At 38.8% G+C, this 15,626-nt stretch overlaps 1 protein-coding gene across 6 annotated transcripts in view; it reads right to left on the bottom strand.

Annotated features, from left to right (window-relative positions):
* Window positions 1-3,591: 3,591 nt before the first annotated feature.
* The window catches only part of dagla (diacylglycerol lipase, alpha), a 38,537-nt gene continuing 26,502 nt past the window's right edge, over window positions 3,592-15,626 (bottom strand). For 5 of the 6 annotated variants that reach the window (XM_023953428.2, XM_023953429.2, XM_078945172.1 and 2 more), the window contains 9 exons: window positions 15,288-15,368; window positions 14,912-15,054; window positions 13,285-13,353; window positions 13,135-13,207; window positions 12,496-12,695; window positions 11,626-11,752; window positions 7,951-8,117; window positions 7,699-7,716; window positions 3,592-6,999 (listed from right to left, as the gene is read on the bottom strand). In XM_023953428.2, coding sequence (XP_023809196.1) covers window positions 5,898-6,999; window positions 7,699-7,716; window positions 7,951-8,117; window positions 11,626-11,752; window positions 12,496-12,695; window positions 13,135-13,207; window positions 13,285-13,353; window positions 14,912-15,054; window positions 15,288-15,368 — 1,980 coding nt within the window. In that variant the 3' untranslated portion in view covers window positions 3,592-5,897. The remainder of the gene's footprint in view (window positions 7,000-7,698; window positions 7,717-7,950; window positions 8,118-11,625; window positions 11,753-12,495; window positions 12,696-13,134; window positions 13,208-13,284; window positions 13,354-14,911; window positions 15,055-15,287; window positions 15,369-15,626) is intronic. The other variant, XM_023953431.2, reaches the window with a different exon arrangement.

Genomic DNA, 15,626 nt, shown 5'->3' with positions numbered 1-15,626 from the left:
GGCCACCTTTTTTATTTTAGAAACCAAATTTTGCATATAAATTGTACTAATTGCAACTATAATACTTTTAATCAGAATCCCTGCGAGTTCAGCAATGGGGATTTATTTATTTATTTATTTACGCTTTATTTAATAGGGACAGTGCACATTAATGAACATCTATCAAACAATGATAGGCGTAAACATGCTGGATTATAGCAATGATGCTAATTTGCATCCATAGTCCCTAGGCAGGAAACATAAAACAGGACAAAACAAAAGACAGAATCACAGATACAATAAGAACACAAGAAGGTGGTACATTATGAGAGTTAAAAGTCAGTGGCTACAGGACTGGTTTGCTTTCAGCCACTGCTTGAGCTGTGTTTTGAAGGTCTGTAATGTTTGACACTCCCTGATGTACAGTGGAAGACTGTTCCAGAGTTTACTGGCCTTTACAGAGAGAGCGTTTTGTCCAAAGGCTGTTTTTCTGTATGGATTCTGTGTGGATGAATGAAATCATTTTCTTCCTCAGAACAAAATCATGAAATTTTGGAAAGCGCACCTTCAACACTTATTATTCACACACACAGACAAACACACGCCCACATGCACACGCGCACGCACACACAAATGCAGTAGTTTACAGGGGTGCTCAATTCCAGGCCTTGAGGGCTGGTGTCCCAAATGTTTTCCAACTTTCCTGACATTGAAGCTCCTTATTTACTAATTGATCAAGGTAATCAGCAGCAGATTAGGCAGGATTTCTAGAAAACCAGCAGGAGGCCGGCCCTCAAGGCCTGGAGTTTGACACTCCTGAAAAATATATCTGATTTAGCTGAAGAGCACCAATAGTTAGGTGTGCATTAGACGGTTATAAAAATCTATTATAATCATGTCACCCTGACAACAATTTGGCAAATGCAATATACGACTCAGACTTACTTGTGCAACAGTTATCCCATAATGCACAAGAAGCTTAAAATAGTACCTACTGATTCACAGTTGCACCATACAAGTGTTTTGTGTTTTACATATAGCACAGTGTCTAATGTTTTTATGGGATGTCAAAATTGTCAAGATGTAGTTTTGTTATCCTTTATTTCACATGTGCCAAACTATAAGCCCGGGCATAAAGGTTTTTAATTTCTTAAAATAAAAATTTTCTTTAGCTGATTACATATCATTTATGTGTAGCTATTGTAATTATTCAATGTTTGCAGGTCTTATGTGTGTATGCAGACAAATTGTTGTCATCAAACCATCAGTCGGATGCAAGGCTGTGTGCAACCTATTTTTGTAAAATGTTAAACGTGTAATAAATGTTCTTTCTAGCTCAGTTTTATGTTATTTTTCTTAATTCCTTTGGACAGTTTGATCCTTCATTAATGGAGTTATGTGGGTTTTAATAATTGGACAAAATTTAAAAGGATTTATGCGAAAGTGCCCCTGACACCCCTGCTTTATTTGAAAACATTCACAACTAAAATTCATCAAACTATTCAGAATATATACACAGTGTTGTTTTTCAAATAAAACAACACTGTTAATCAAATCTTGATAGCATTTGATTCAAATAAATAACACAAAATGTGTTATTCACTGTGAATATAAGAGTTTAATTAAAAAAAAAAGGAGAAAAAAACATCCTCACAAAACACACATTTAGGATGACCAAAGGTTTTCTTCGTGTTGGACTGCAAAGCATTTTTATTTTGACACCCTTTTTCACAATGTGAGATGATGGGAGTTCTCTGATTTAAAACAAAAAAAACAAAAAAAAGGGTGAGATTTTTTTTAAGGAAAAATAACCAGACTGTGAAGCAACTAAAAAAAATGGTACGGTAATTTCTTGTATCTGAATTTAAGACTTTTGTTTTTAGCACCCTTTAATTTACACATTTCTCCAACTCACAAGATTAAAAGAAAAACAACCTTTAAAAATGTCATGAAACTTTAGGTTAAAAAAAAAAGTTCCAAATGCCTTATCTGGAAATTCTCGAGTTAGATCAATTGTTGCTATTTTTATTTGTAATTTGTGATCTTTGTCCCACTCAGACACTTTTTTTTGTTTTATGTTTGACAGGATTTTTCCCAACCATAGTTAACAATAACACTATTTCTAGCTTTTATATGTCATTAAGAACTTTTCCAGGCAATAAAAACTCTCAGTTTGATCCAGTTTATCCTTATTTTTTTGAAAAGCTGCCATATTTGGGTTCGGTCACTTTCCCCCCAGTTTATCCCTTTTGAATTATGTATTAAACTGGCATTGAGACGGTGCAGACTCATGAAAAAGCTCTTTGTTAGCATCAAGGCAGCTTGGGATCAGCAAATAATGTTCACTTGCTGAACGGTTGACGGTTGGAATCTTGGCTCATGCAGGAAAACCCTTGATTCTTCCATTGCTTAAAAATGCAAAACCAGACTTTATGGATAAAGACAGTGTTGTGTGAGAGAGAGCCCATGCTGACTGCAGCCATGTAGCCAGCAACAGAAAAACAAGGCTGCACCGACCCTGCTCCTCCAGGGCTGCAAATCCCGGCAGGTTTCCTGGATCAGGTGTGTTTAGTTGAGCAGACTCTGAAAGATACAGTGGTAGGTAGAATAAAGTTAGACAAAGTGAATTGGTATATTCCCAAATCAGACTGAAGGAACACACCTGAGCCCAGGAGTCCGCAGGGATTAGTGCAGAGACAGCTGGAAAACAGGCAGAGCATTAGAGACGAGAGCTGTGCAGTTGAGGAGATACAATCTTAAAATATACACAAGTGTATCTCTGTAAGACTTCATATCAAAAGGTTGATTCTTTTTTTGTGACACGGATTTTCCAAAGAAATGCCACATTTATTAGTTAAATTAAATCCCTTTGGTAGACGCTAGAACCTCAAATTCTAAAAATAACATGAATGATCCTTGTTTCTGAATCAGGTTGCATGTATTCCTGTTGCTGTAGTTGTGTGGCTCTGTGAGGGGATGGCAACCCATCAGGGAGTGCCCTGCCTTCGCCCAACAGTAGCTGGTATAGGCTCCAGCAACCTCATGATCCCAAAAGAGATTAAACGGGTTTAGAAAATGGATGGATGCATGTTTGAGTACAGAAATCTGTCAAGAGAAAGTTATAGTTTGTGCCCACCCAGGAGGCCAATGAGCATAGTCTAAACTGTGACGTCCACAGTTTTCCTAAAGGTTGTATGACCTTATCTAGACCGTTTAAATATCATGCAAATGTGTTTTTTGTAACAAATATGTAGCCCAAGTACCACATCACGAGCCTTTAGCATTCATTTGCTACTTAATAGTAGCTTTCTAAGACAACATTTTAGGTTTTCCTTAGTTGTGCGTTCCAGTGTGTGTGTGTGTGTGTGTGTGTGTATGTGCATATGTGTATATATATATATACATAAAAGTTACACTTTACCTGTAATAAATATAAACTAATGAGACAACAAAATCTTAAAAAAATGATCAAATTATTTGAGATGATACCAATAGTTTATGGGAAATCAAAGGAGAAAAAATATCAGAAGGATATAATTAACCATGATTAACAGACCATCATCCACTTACTGACATCAGGGAGTTAGTTGCTCACACTACTGACAGACTCAGTTTTCATAGTTTGTAATTTATTCCATTACAGGCAGGGGGAGGGATCAATTACATTCTTATTGAGGGACAGAAATAAAAAGATGCAACCAGATAAACATGGACAAGACACAGTTGAATTATTCTTTTCAATGCTGACTAAATTTACCCATCTGCCAATAAGCTGAAAAACATTTTGTAAACATCAATATTGATATCTTTTAATATAATTGTCATCTTGATATACATTTGTTCTCTACATGATTATTGGAGTTTATCATTTCATAGACACCTGCAGAAGTAAGTACACACAGAAGACAGTGCAGTACACATCACCGTGCAACAAACTGCATTTTTCAGGTGATTTTTCTGTGTGTGTGTGTGAAAAACAAGCTGCGAGCTAAGCTACAGCATTAACATCAAAGTGTTTTCAGACTGTAAATGGCTGGAACTGTCTGCCATGCGTAACCTCAATAAATCCTGTTCCAACCAAAGAGATTATTTCGGTGACTCCAAGCTTGATAGTGTCGTTTCACCAAATACCACTGTGAGAAGGCTGTCACTCTACAGCATGTCTCACAACTTTGACACATTTGTATGTGTGTGTGTGTGTGGGGGAGAGAGAAAAAAAAAAAGCTTTTGTCACCATGATATGACAGAATGTCAATCATCACTAAGACAGAAAAAAAATCGTATTTCCAGAACGCCTTACAGTTAGGAAAAAATCCAAAAAGATTTCCCCGCACTGTCGTTAAAAACTTCTAAAAATCACAGACATCAAACCAATCTGATGTAATAAGAATAAAAATACAGTCAAATACACCAATGAAAGTGACAACAAGAACTCTTAATAAATAACTGAACAACCTGTTATACCCAGAGTGGTATGGAAGATTGTGTGCAACAAAGATGGTTTGGAATTAATGGCCAGGGCCCATCCGTTCAGTCAGTCCAATGTTCAGGATGTCTGAGGTGAACCAGATTAAAGGGAAGCAAACGCCTTGACGTCCAAAAAACAACTTTCGAGCACCTTCAGAACTACAAGAAGCGACATCCTGGAACCCTTTCCAACCTGCAGTTTGGTCCCATCTGGTGACCCGCTCACCTGCTATTAGGAGTCTATGTGATGAAGATGGTTGGAGCTTATTCACTGTGGCTTAATAACAAGACTTGTTCTATACCAACCATGCTAATTTCATTGTACAAAGCATGCAGAATCTGACCTGGGCATGTGGCTAAGAGTTTTACAAAGATAATTGCAGAGTATGACTTTGATCTAGTTTGTTACCTGCTCAAACTCAACGTGCAGAGGTTGTGTCTTTGACATGAAAGTCAGGGCAGTGTCTTTTTTTTTTATGTCTGGATGGCATCATGTCCCTAGTGCTGCTGACTAACAGTCTACATAGGAGAGTTCTTACAGTAGAGAATGAACTGAACCTTCATTTAAATAAAGCAAAATACATGTTAAAAATACATTTTATAAATACATTTGGCAAGACAATGCATTTTTTTAAAAAGTTTTGTTGGATTGTTTTTTTGGCAAAAAAGGTCAAAATTAGCTTTAAGATGTGTATCAACAAACCCAAAGAACACAAGTGGCTTAGTGACAGATTCTCCTCAAGAATAAATTAAATTAAAATAAAAAAAATCATGCATTACAAAATGTAAATCAAGACATCCATAGGCATTTATATTAACTTTATCACAATCACTAAAAGTTTAAGACACGTATTCCCACCAACATGACACTCTCTTTCTCAAAGCCAGTTCCCTGTAGACCTGAGCAACATGTCGTCATGTGTTCTCACTTTATTGACAAATATATCCATCTTCACATTTTGAGAAGTAAAAAAATAAAAATAAAATAAGCTGGACAGGTTTCTGGTGGGGCAGGGAGTTGCACAGTTCATCAGCCCAGATGATGTGCCGACTCTAACCATTTTTCTTTTAAACAGCATTACCTATCCCTGCTCAGTGACAGTGCTTCTCCCTTTGTTATTATTAAATCAGGAATCAGGTGTAATGCAGATACTTACCCTCAGGGGCAACACATCATGTCAGAATGGCATTGTGAAGCTACAGTTGTTTATGTACACCCAAAAGCAGCACAGCCCCTTGACATGCAGAGAGAGGTATTTACTTTTTGTGTCATTGCAATAATGTGAAAAGGCTATAGACTGAAGGGACACCTGAAGAATGGATACTGTAGGAGCTGGGCTTTTGTGGGCCTTTTGTGAAAGGTAGCTGGATTCCATTGCATGCTTTTTCCATGATATGTTTTAAGGTTTAGACTCTCCCACCTCAATAGAGGCTGAAGTCCTCAGGTCACACTAAACCATGGATGATAGTGTGTTCTCTTCAGGGCAGTGGCAAGGGGTGGATGTCCGTAAGGAGTGGATGACTGGCGGGGGAACTTCACTTGGAGAAAGGTCATTAAGCTCCTCAGACGATGAAAGAGGGAAGGAGGGGGACAAAGAAATTCCTGAAGAAGGATCAGCAGATTCAGCAAATGTGCGTGGGGGCTTTGGAACAAGGTTTGGCTCCAGCGTTGCTCTGGCCAGAAGCTGTTTCTCATCAAACTGCTGCACGTCTCCATCTGCTCCTTCTTCCTGGCCAAAAGAGCCCCGGCCAGACTCAGACTCCCCATCTGAGAGCTCAAGAGGTGGCGAGCTGCTCCCGTCCAGTCTGAAAAGAGAGTCCAGGTACTGTGCGAACTCCAGCACTGCCTGGCTGGGGTTTCCATTAGACAGCTGCGGTGGAGGGACGGACACTCCCTGTGTGGTTCCTGCACCTAACAATCTATCAGTGATCTCCCGGTCCCAGGATGCTTTTTCCCCATCAGCTGGTCTAGAGCCAAACTGAGGGCTGAGGGGAGCATTTGGGGTGGTCCCTGGACTGTAGACACTGGGTATCTGGTCTCCATCGGGAAACATCGATAGGCTGGAATTAGGCTGCGGTTGGAAAGGTTGAGCCAAGACGCTCTGGCCGAGAAGAGCCGGCGAATGGTGTCCACTGTAGCGAGGTGTTGAGGGAGAGAGACGCATGGGGTGATCAGGGGTGGATGTGGTTTCCACTGGAGTAAAGAAAGGTCCAACCTCACCGAGGTGTTCCGGTGATGCCTGACAGAGACAGTCTGCTGCCAGTAGCTCAGTGCGAGAGCTGAGAGATGGGTTCTCCTCTGGAATTGGAGCATCCAAAGGGAACGGCAAGCTACCCAGCATTGGTGAACCCCTCAGTGCCGCTGAAGAGCGCCGGGAATCTAGGCTATAGAGCGACTCTGCGTCCGAGAGGCTCTCCATGACAGCCAGCGGGGCTTTGCGGTCCTTCAGCTCCACCGCCAGGCGCTCCCGCGCTCCACGCAACACTACAGGCACTGGTGGAGGTGGGCACTCAGAGAAACCATCCAGAGATATTTCAGATTGGGCATAAGAACTGGAGGAGAGGATAAAAGTTGGTTGGAGAGTTATGATAAAGGCAGAAAAGGGGGAAAAAAAACGAACAAACCAGAACACAGGACAGACTTTAAAAACGGTCAAATAAGTTAGAGGACTAAAAGGAGGCTGAAGACGTTCACACTAGAACTAAAATCGAGTCTATGTGATTCTGGCTGCATATTACAGAGATGAAAGAACAGAGAAAAGGGACTAGAGGCCAATGGTGCTTTTCATCTAGCCATCGTATGCTTTTTCATGTCCTCTCTCCTGGCATGGAACAGAAAAGAATTTCCCTCCACCATCACAGAGAATCTTCTGATCCAATGCCAGATTTGTACATGTGGGACACTAGATTATTGATGATTTTGGAGGGAATGAAATTGCATGTTTGTTTTTTACCTCGTACTTGGTGCAAGAGGAGCAGGGAGATGCGTTGGCTTAATGAGGAGCACCAGAGGAGTGTATCCTAGTAGTGCAGATTCACTCATACTAGCATCTAATGCACAAGACATTAAATCATATCAGTTGTTACTAACAGAAGTTCACACCAACTTTGGACAAGGGCTAAACCAGAGAGGACAAGGTGGGAATCGAATACTACCATACGTTACAACTGTTCTGTTGTTAGACAGCGTGCAGGCGTGCATGAGAGAAAGGAGTACATTATGCAAAGTTATTACTGGCATGCTTTGCTTACCGTAATAATGGTTTTTGTCTTTTTTTTTTCCAAAAACAAAACAGAACAGACAGAAATGACGTTTTTTAAAAGATCTATAAAATGAAAGTCAGATTCTGCAATACATTTTCTAAAATGAATATTAAATCAAGATGGATGAGGTTTGGATCATTCTGTACTGAGACTGCAAACTGCACACAGCAATAGGAGCTTTTTTTTTCCATATATAGTTTGAGACTCAAACACACCCACAGCAGTGCCTCGTGTACTAACCGAACACTACTGTTCCTGCGGTGGTGGGTTGTAGGCGTCGGCTGCTGAGAGTTTGCTGATGCATCCATAAACAGGGTCTCTGGGTTCAAGTCCACTTCTGTGGGACTCACCATGATCTTGGCTGCTGACAGTAAAGCTGTTTTGCCTTTATTGTAGTTCTCCAGCACCTGTCAAAAGCACACATGTACATACAAGCACATGACTTTCCAGGGAAATGTGGTTAGACAGGAGGGTCATGGAGGATGGGATATGGAACATTTTGTTCTATCCATGCGTGTCTCTCCCAAAGAGGACCTCAACATCTGCTACCTCCAGTTCTACCTCCCGTCTCTTTCTCAGAAGGTCTCTAAACCAAAAACATGGCTGCTCTTTGTCCTGAAACCTTCTTCCACCTGTTCCAACAGCAAATCCAATGAAGAAGAAAAAAACGAAAACAAAAAGAAAAGAAAAATCTAAAATCCGCATTAAACAGAAAATCACTAAGATTTTGGAATCGCAAACTTTTCGATGATTATATGCGTTTAGAAAAACAGAGAATTGAGTTAAGTGATTCATAAAAAGAGGACAAACTTCAATCACATCAGTTAAAGGAAGTGTGTTATATTTATAATTAGTTAAAACAGAATACTTTGGTATAAAAAATGATGAGTGAGAAAACAACAAAAAATGAACAAACATTTGACAATTAAATGATGACAAAGTGGCAAAAAACATACAAAATGTAATTATAGGTTTATTAAGGTAAAATTACATAAATATCACTGACGTTTGGATTCTTTAGATGGTTAGAGTCAAGAATGAACATGTATTACTTGGAGTGCAATAAATGAAATATAAAGACATGAGTGTTGCAAGTGATAAATCACAGCAAATGTATGGCACTGACCACATCAAGTGCATAGTTGACAGCACAATAACAAAACAAAAAGAAAAAAAATATGAATAAAAACACTTCATGGAACATCAATATAAAGGAAAAATAAAAAGGAATAATAAAAATCACTATCTAATTCAAGTGATGAGAACCAGGATGAAGGTTGTAATAGGAGAAACATGCTCTCTTTGTTGCTTCATCTGCCTCTTGAGGGGAAAAAAATCTGAGAAAAAAACCTGAAAAGGTGCATTTGAAAAGAAACAAGGGATAGAAATCCGGTGAGGAGCTGCAGCCACTGAAAGAAAAAAAAACAAGCACAACTGAGAGGGAAGAAAGGCCATTAATGTGGAAGAAATTAGGTTACCATGGATGTTTCCTAAATACAAAGACAACTTATTAGGTCTATATAAGTGGTGTTTTGTTGAGCTCAAACTAAAAGGAATAATGTACTTCACTGTACTTGACAGATGAGGGAAAGACTCAGAAGAAGGTTATAGCACCTGATTAAGTACTTTTGACCCATAAAAGCTGTATAATCACAAATTATATTCAAATCAATTGTAACTCAGCAGCTATTAGTCCTCTGAAATTTTGCACAATCTGTCTTGAGGTTTCGACTAATTTCTGTCAGTCTGTATGTTCCTTAAATGCTTTTCCATACTTTTCAATTATTCCGTCCATTTTTTTGGGACATTTGGCTGCTTCCCAGTGAAGTCATTGGCACTTGAGGGCTTTTCCTGAGAACACACGTTTATGGAAAACCAATTAAAGCCGTTCAGAAAAGCTATTTATCATTTTTACTTATTTCTGCAAATGCAAAACTAGTCAAACTACAACAGTGGGAGTGTGCATGGCTGCTTTCAGCAGGAAAAGGGCAGAGTGTATGCCAAATCTGCAGTCTTTTTAAGAAAGCTCACAGTATAATAAAGTAGTCTTTAATGCTTACACTTATAAAAAAAGATAATTTTGTGTTTAAAATGAAAGGCATCATCTTATATTTAATACAAGGCTCAGTACACACTCACTGTTAAGGTTGGTTGCAGCTGAAGAACTAGTTTTACACAAAGCTTACGCAACAGAATCAGAAGTACAGTTTAAAATCTGTGATCCACCATTATCTGAAGGTTGTGGGGAGGTATTTTGCATCTCCTGAGGAGTTTTTTCTATTCGAGACTCGTTGGATAAGGTCTCAGGAAGACGAGTCGTGACAGCATCTTCGAAGGGGTGACAGACGCGTGGTACAGACTGGGTTTGTGGTGGAATGTGTGAATTGTTGTCAACTGGAATTGCTTCCAAGTGTGTGGTAGTAGTGGCGTTAGAAAACAAAGGGCCAGCCACCAAGCACGGCTGAGAGGCAGAGGTAGAGTCTGATAGAGGAGCTGGTGGAGGAGAACCAGACTCACAAACTGGAAGAGAGGAAGAAGAGACTACAGTCAGGGGGACAGAGACATCTTCAGTTTCAGAGACAGAAGAAGCAGAGTCTAGGTGGATGAGAGAGGAGGAAGCAGATGCAATAAGGTGTAAATCTTTCTGTGAGGTTGTAAACAGAGTGGTGCTGCACGATGGCTGAATGACTCCCAGCTCCTCTGGTTCCAAATTATCATGCTCAGGGAAGGGACAAAATGGTTCCAGTACCTGCAGAAAAAAATCAAAAGCATCATACTACAAACGCAGCACAGCACACACCTCTACAGAGACTCACAAACACAACAAGGACGAACGACAACACCAAACATCCAACATGTAGGGTTCATTCCACGGCACCGACAAATAAAACATCCAACACAGATTACCGTATCTTTCGGAGTAGAAGTTGGGCTTTTTCTTTTTTTGCATAGTTTGCGAATAATACTCAGGAGCGACTAATATGTGATTTTTATAAACACAAAAAGGCTCATATATAGTTGTTTGCCCACTAACAACCGCTAGAGGGTACTGTAGGTGTGTATCAGTATTTGTTACTGACTGAAGCGCAGAAGAAGAGGCACCATCCAAAACAAACAAAGTAGAATCTGATCGTTCTACTCCTGAACTTTATATTTTTCTTACTTGCATTAGGACATTTTTTTTTACAGACACAGAAGTGATTCTGACGCAACATTGTACTTTTTTCCCAAAAGTACAACTTATTCTCCAGTGGTACTTAATTTCTCATCTTTCTTATGCCTTTTTTTTGGCTGCTACGACCTGTACTCCAGAAAGACTTAGAGTCAGAAAAATACAGGTATTTGCCCTCATTAATACCCGCCTATACACAAGTTACCCTGTGAAAACATGACCTGGATGAATGAAAATCTTCACAGACAGCCCATTATCAAAACTGCTGTTCCGTCCCAGACGAACCAGAAAAGAGCATGAGTCAACTGTGAGGGAACAAACCCATGCTTTGAGACAAGAGCAACACAAAGGACATAAGGAAAAAATAAGAGCTTTATGAGATCTCCCTGTCAATATTTAAAAATCCCTAAATCTTTTCAAAAATTAGATTTTTATTCCTAAGCAATAATAATTCCTCTGTAGTCTTTTCAGCCACCATGTGACTCCTTTAAATGTTCATTCATGACAAAAGCCTGGATTTATTAGATTCCAGGAGAAATACATAGATACATTTCCTAAAAATATCAAACCACTGACATCCAAAAATAAAAAAAAAGGGAACCCAAACAATTATATTTAGAAAGGAACCCCCCAACATAACTTGCCATCGACACCTGGTGTTGGTACACAAACATGTCCAATAAGCCAGTTTTTAATGTACACCACACCCTCAGCAATATATGACAGAACACAACGAAGCTGACCTTATTTAGGCCCTTCATCACCATGTGGGGCATGTGCTCATTCAGCATGGCGGGTGATATGATGACCTCGTTGAAGGCCTTGTTGTCTCCCCACAGAGCCGAGTAGGTCGGCTCCTCCTGCCCACAGCTAAAGAAGCAGAGATGGTCGGACATGGTGGAATGCACAAATGCAACACAACAGATATAACTTGGTGTTCAAAAAAACAAAAACAAAATAAGGCATGAATGAAAAATATATACATGCTCCAGACATTCTTAATTGGAAATATATTTAAAAAAAATTGCAAAAGGCCTTTTTCAAAACTCGCCAATCTAATTTATCCCAGAAGTAAGCAGATCTTTCTTTAAAATGTTCTTTTATTGTGATTTGTAAATATCCTCCAACACAGAGTATATGATGATTTAACTACATGAAAGTGGGCTCCTTTACACAAATGTTTTATAAAAAAGTATTTAATGAAAGTGAAACACAGCTCCCATTGACATTAAATGTAAAGTTGCCTAAATTCTATCAACTGTTTATGTCCACATTTTCTTTCAAAAATTTAGTTAAACTGTCTTTGGCTGCTGTTTATGGCAATAAAAGCACAACCATATCCTTATAGAGTGATGGTGTAAAAAAATAATAGAATAAATTAAAAAAGGAAAACAAAATTATCTTATTTATTAATTTTTATGAGTAAAAAGAGAGTTTTTCACAGGTTTGTAACAAGATACACATGACAATGCTACAACTCACACTACATTTTCATCATTCAGTACCTAAATGACTGTAGTTGTAGCCAAACTGTCCCATGATGCTGTTAACTCCTAATTTCAAAATGTAACTATTATCTTGCCATAAAGGTGAACAACTTTTTCCATTTTTACCAGGTCTCTGGTGGATGGTTGTGCACCACATGGATGATTTTGCCAGGGGGGTAGAGAGGAGTGGAGGCTGACAGGGCGATGCTGAGGTCACTGGGGTGAAGCCACAGACGACTGTTGGGTGGTGGTGCAGGCTGAGGATCATCTTCCACTGGAAGCTCGGATTTGGGAATGCACTTGGTGCCTCCTGCAATGATCCTCCACTGTTTTCAAAAAAAAGTGTTGGTGGTGATTATCATAGTACTTTGTGAAATGATGCAGCTGTAAGTAAGTGTTTGTCTGCACAGTCAAGTCAGATTTCTGTAGGAAAGGTACCAAGAAAAAGGAGCATATTCGGGTAATGACATCAGCACGTTCACCTACATTTTAAATAAAAGCAAGCAGTGGATTTTTGACCTGTACCAAAATTAAATTAAGATTACCAAAGTGAAAGAACAGCAAAAAAATGACTACATCAGTGTTTATTGAGAAACAAAAATTCTTTGCGCTGCAGCTTTGCTACAGTTTGTTGTTACTTATTGATTTTTGCACCATACCTGGTGCGATGTCTGATATTTCTTTCAATAAAATGGACTTCAACAAATTACAGGAAGGCTACCATCCTTTGCAATGTTACAGAAAGTCTGACAGGGAGTATGTTACCTTCGGCTTGTTACTTTTCTGCAGCACTTCCAGAAGGTGTCTTCGGAAACCTTCCAGTTGTGACAGACCGAGCCTACAAGGAACCACAAGCCAAGGTAACACTGCAGACAAGTGAAACTAATAAAATACAGTGGCAAAAACAAAATATACCTTGGTACTAGGTCTTTGCCCAATACCACAGCTGTGACAAACTCCTTTGAATACTCCATGGCATCCTCACTACAGAAGGAGAAAAGGTTGAGGAAAAACAAAAGTTCAGAGATAAAATCAAACAGAAATGGTATTTTTGACCACATCCAACATTTTTGGTGTTTCACTATGTATGGCTGCCATTTAAACGCCAATAGCAAATATAATAGTTATAACAGTTATTAGTATCATAAAATTGGCTAATTCAATTAATTTCACATTATGATACAGCACTCAAATTTCACTTTATGGGTTCCAAAAGTGACCAAAAGCAATATACTATGAGCAGAATAATGAACTGAGTGAATTCACATTGTTTTTGCCTAAAGGTCAGCTTCTAAATTTGTATAAAGACATAAAGGCACAACGCCTGATGACACAGACAGCAAGAGAAGCACGATCAAGAGTTCTGAACATGGCGTCCGTAGAAATGCCTTGGATGTGTATTAGAGATGATAGGCAGTTTTAAGTTCACAGAAAATGAAACAGTGTTAAAGAAAAAAAAGCCTGGCTTATAAGCTTTGATGATGAAAAAGATAAGTACGATTATTTGATCTGAGAAACTCAAATGTCGCTGCAGATTACAGGTTCTCACTCAGGATGTGGCATTAAAAAGGTGTCTGAGAGTCTCGACGGATTCTGGGTGAAATGTCACGAACAGTAATGTATTTGGAGCTTCTGATGCAACATCAAGCACCGTCAATGTGCATATATTGATGTTAAAAAAACAGCATAGGTAAGCAAAGTGATATGTACTTCTATTTCACTGCAGCCAGTGCATTGGAATCATCACACAAAGAACTGCTGATATTTATTTATTAAAAGAAAAGTGACAGTTTTTACCAAAAAAGACCATTCTTTTATTTATAACAGAAATGTTTCACATTATTGAATCTGTAATAAGAATTATTACCTTTTCAATATTTTAAAATCACACAGTATTTTTTGAAAAATGACATGGTGTCAAACAAAGGAAGTAAACGGCAGGATTAGATGCAAAAAATGTAATAGTTAACCAAAAACATGAACAAATGTACTTTATAAATAATGTAAATGAGGAGGGATTAACAAGTTACATTGATGTGGGAGGCTAAAATAGTTCTTTAAGTTGTTTTTGGGTTTATTCATAGTAAAATTATATAATTGTAATGAATCTTTAGTCTTTTTATTTGATAAAACAAGGAGCTCTGCTTAGAGAATTTTGTTTCTTCATGAAGGCAGTTTAATGAAGTCAACTTTTGGTGGTGTTGGTGGAGAGGCAGTGCAATCCCCACATTGCAGTCAAAGTGTCCTTGGGCAAGACACACTGCTCTTGGTGGTCTGGTTATCTTTTTGTATGGCTGAAAAGCTGTAATCAGTGTGTGGATGTGAGTGTGCATGGATGAATTTGACTTGTGGCTGTCACTTTGGGGCTTAATGAAGGTGGAAAAAACCTTTTCTAGGGACACCCCATTTACCATTTACCCTTTCAGAATATGAGAAGAAGTTTACCAAATGAACGACATCTCTGCAGTAGGCATAGTTTTCTTTTCTCTTTACTGATTTATTAATAAGGCAGAAAACTTTTGTTTCCCACAGTCTGACTCACCTAAGGAGGCCCCCAGGGGGAGAGTAAGAGTAGCAGTGAAGGTTGGGGTACTGAGGTCTCAGCAAGAAGGAGAGGATAGCAGCAGTGCCTGCTCCAAGGGAATGTCCAACTATCACCAGCTCATAGTGCATGGTGCCCTTGCTCTGCGAGAGGCAATGACAGCGTTTAAACTCATTATAGAACAATTCCACAATCACAGATTAGACACTCACTTCTCTGTGGACAATAATACTCATGATAAAGATTATAGCATTATTATTTTCTGGTATTGCAATGAATAAAGCACTTGGATTATGTTAACATGAAATCTCAACGATCCAAAACAAGGACTGTTGCTGAGGCAGCCCTTCTTTGCCGAGCTTGCTGATCCTCTTACCAGGTCTCTTCCAAAAGCCTGTGACAGGATCATTTCCTGCTCCAGTTTCTTCTTAATGTATTCAGCTGAGTAAACCATACCCTGAAATAAGGGACACAAAGTGTGCGGAGTACAACATTTTAGTCTCTAGACATCTGTTTGAAAGATCCACAGAAATTACTTCATTACTAGCAGGTTAAATTTCCTTTAAAGACCCACTCTGATGAAAATTGCTTGGTGTTTTTAACACGTTCTCGAAGCATTTTCTCATGATAGAGGACATATATAAAGAAAGTTGAGGTCAAAATTACATTTCTGAATATTTCTTTATTCAAATTTTGAATCATGAACAGACAAAAA

Source organism: Oryzias latipes, chromosome 3, assembly GCF_053564925.1.
Source record: "Oryzias latipes strain Hd-rR chromosome 3, Olatipes_Hd-rR_3.1".
In the NCBI taxonomy this organism is placed as follows: domain Eukaryota; kingdom Metazoa; phylum Chordata; class Actinopteri; order Beloniformes; family Adrianichthyidae; genus Oryzias; species Oryzias latipes.
The sequence above is the reverse complement of the archived record's forward strand: the minus strand, read 5'-3'. Positions and strand labels throughout refer to the sequence as shown.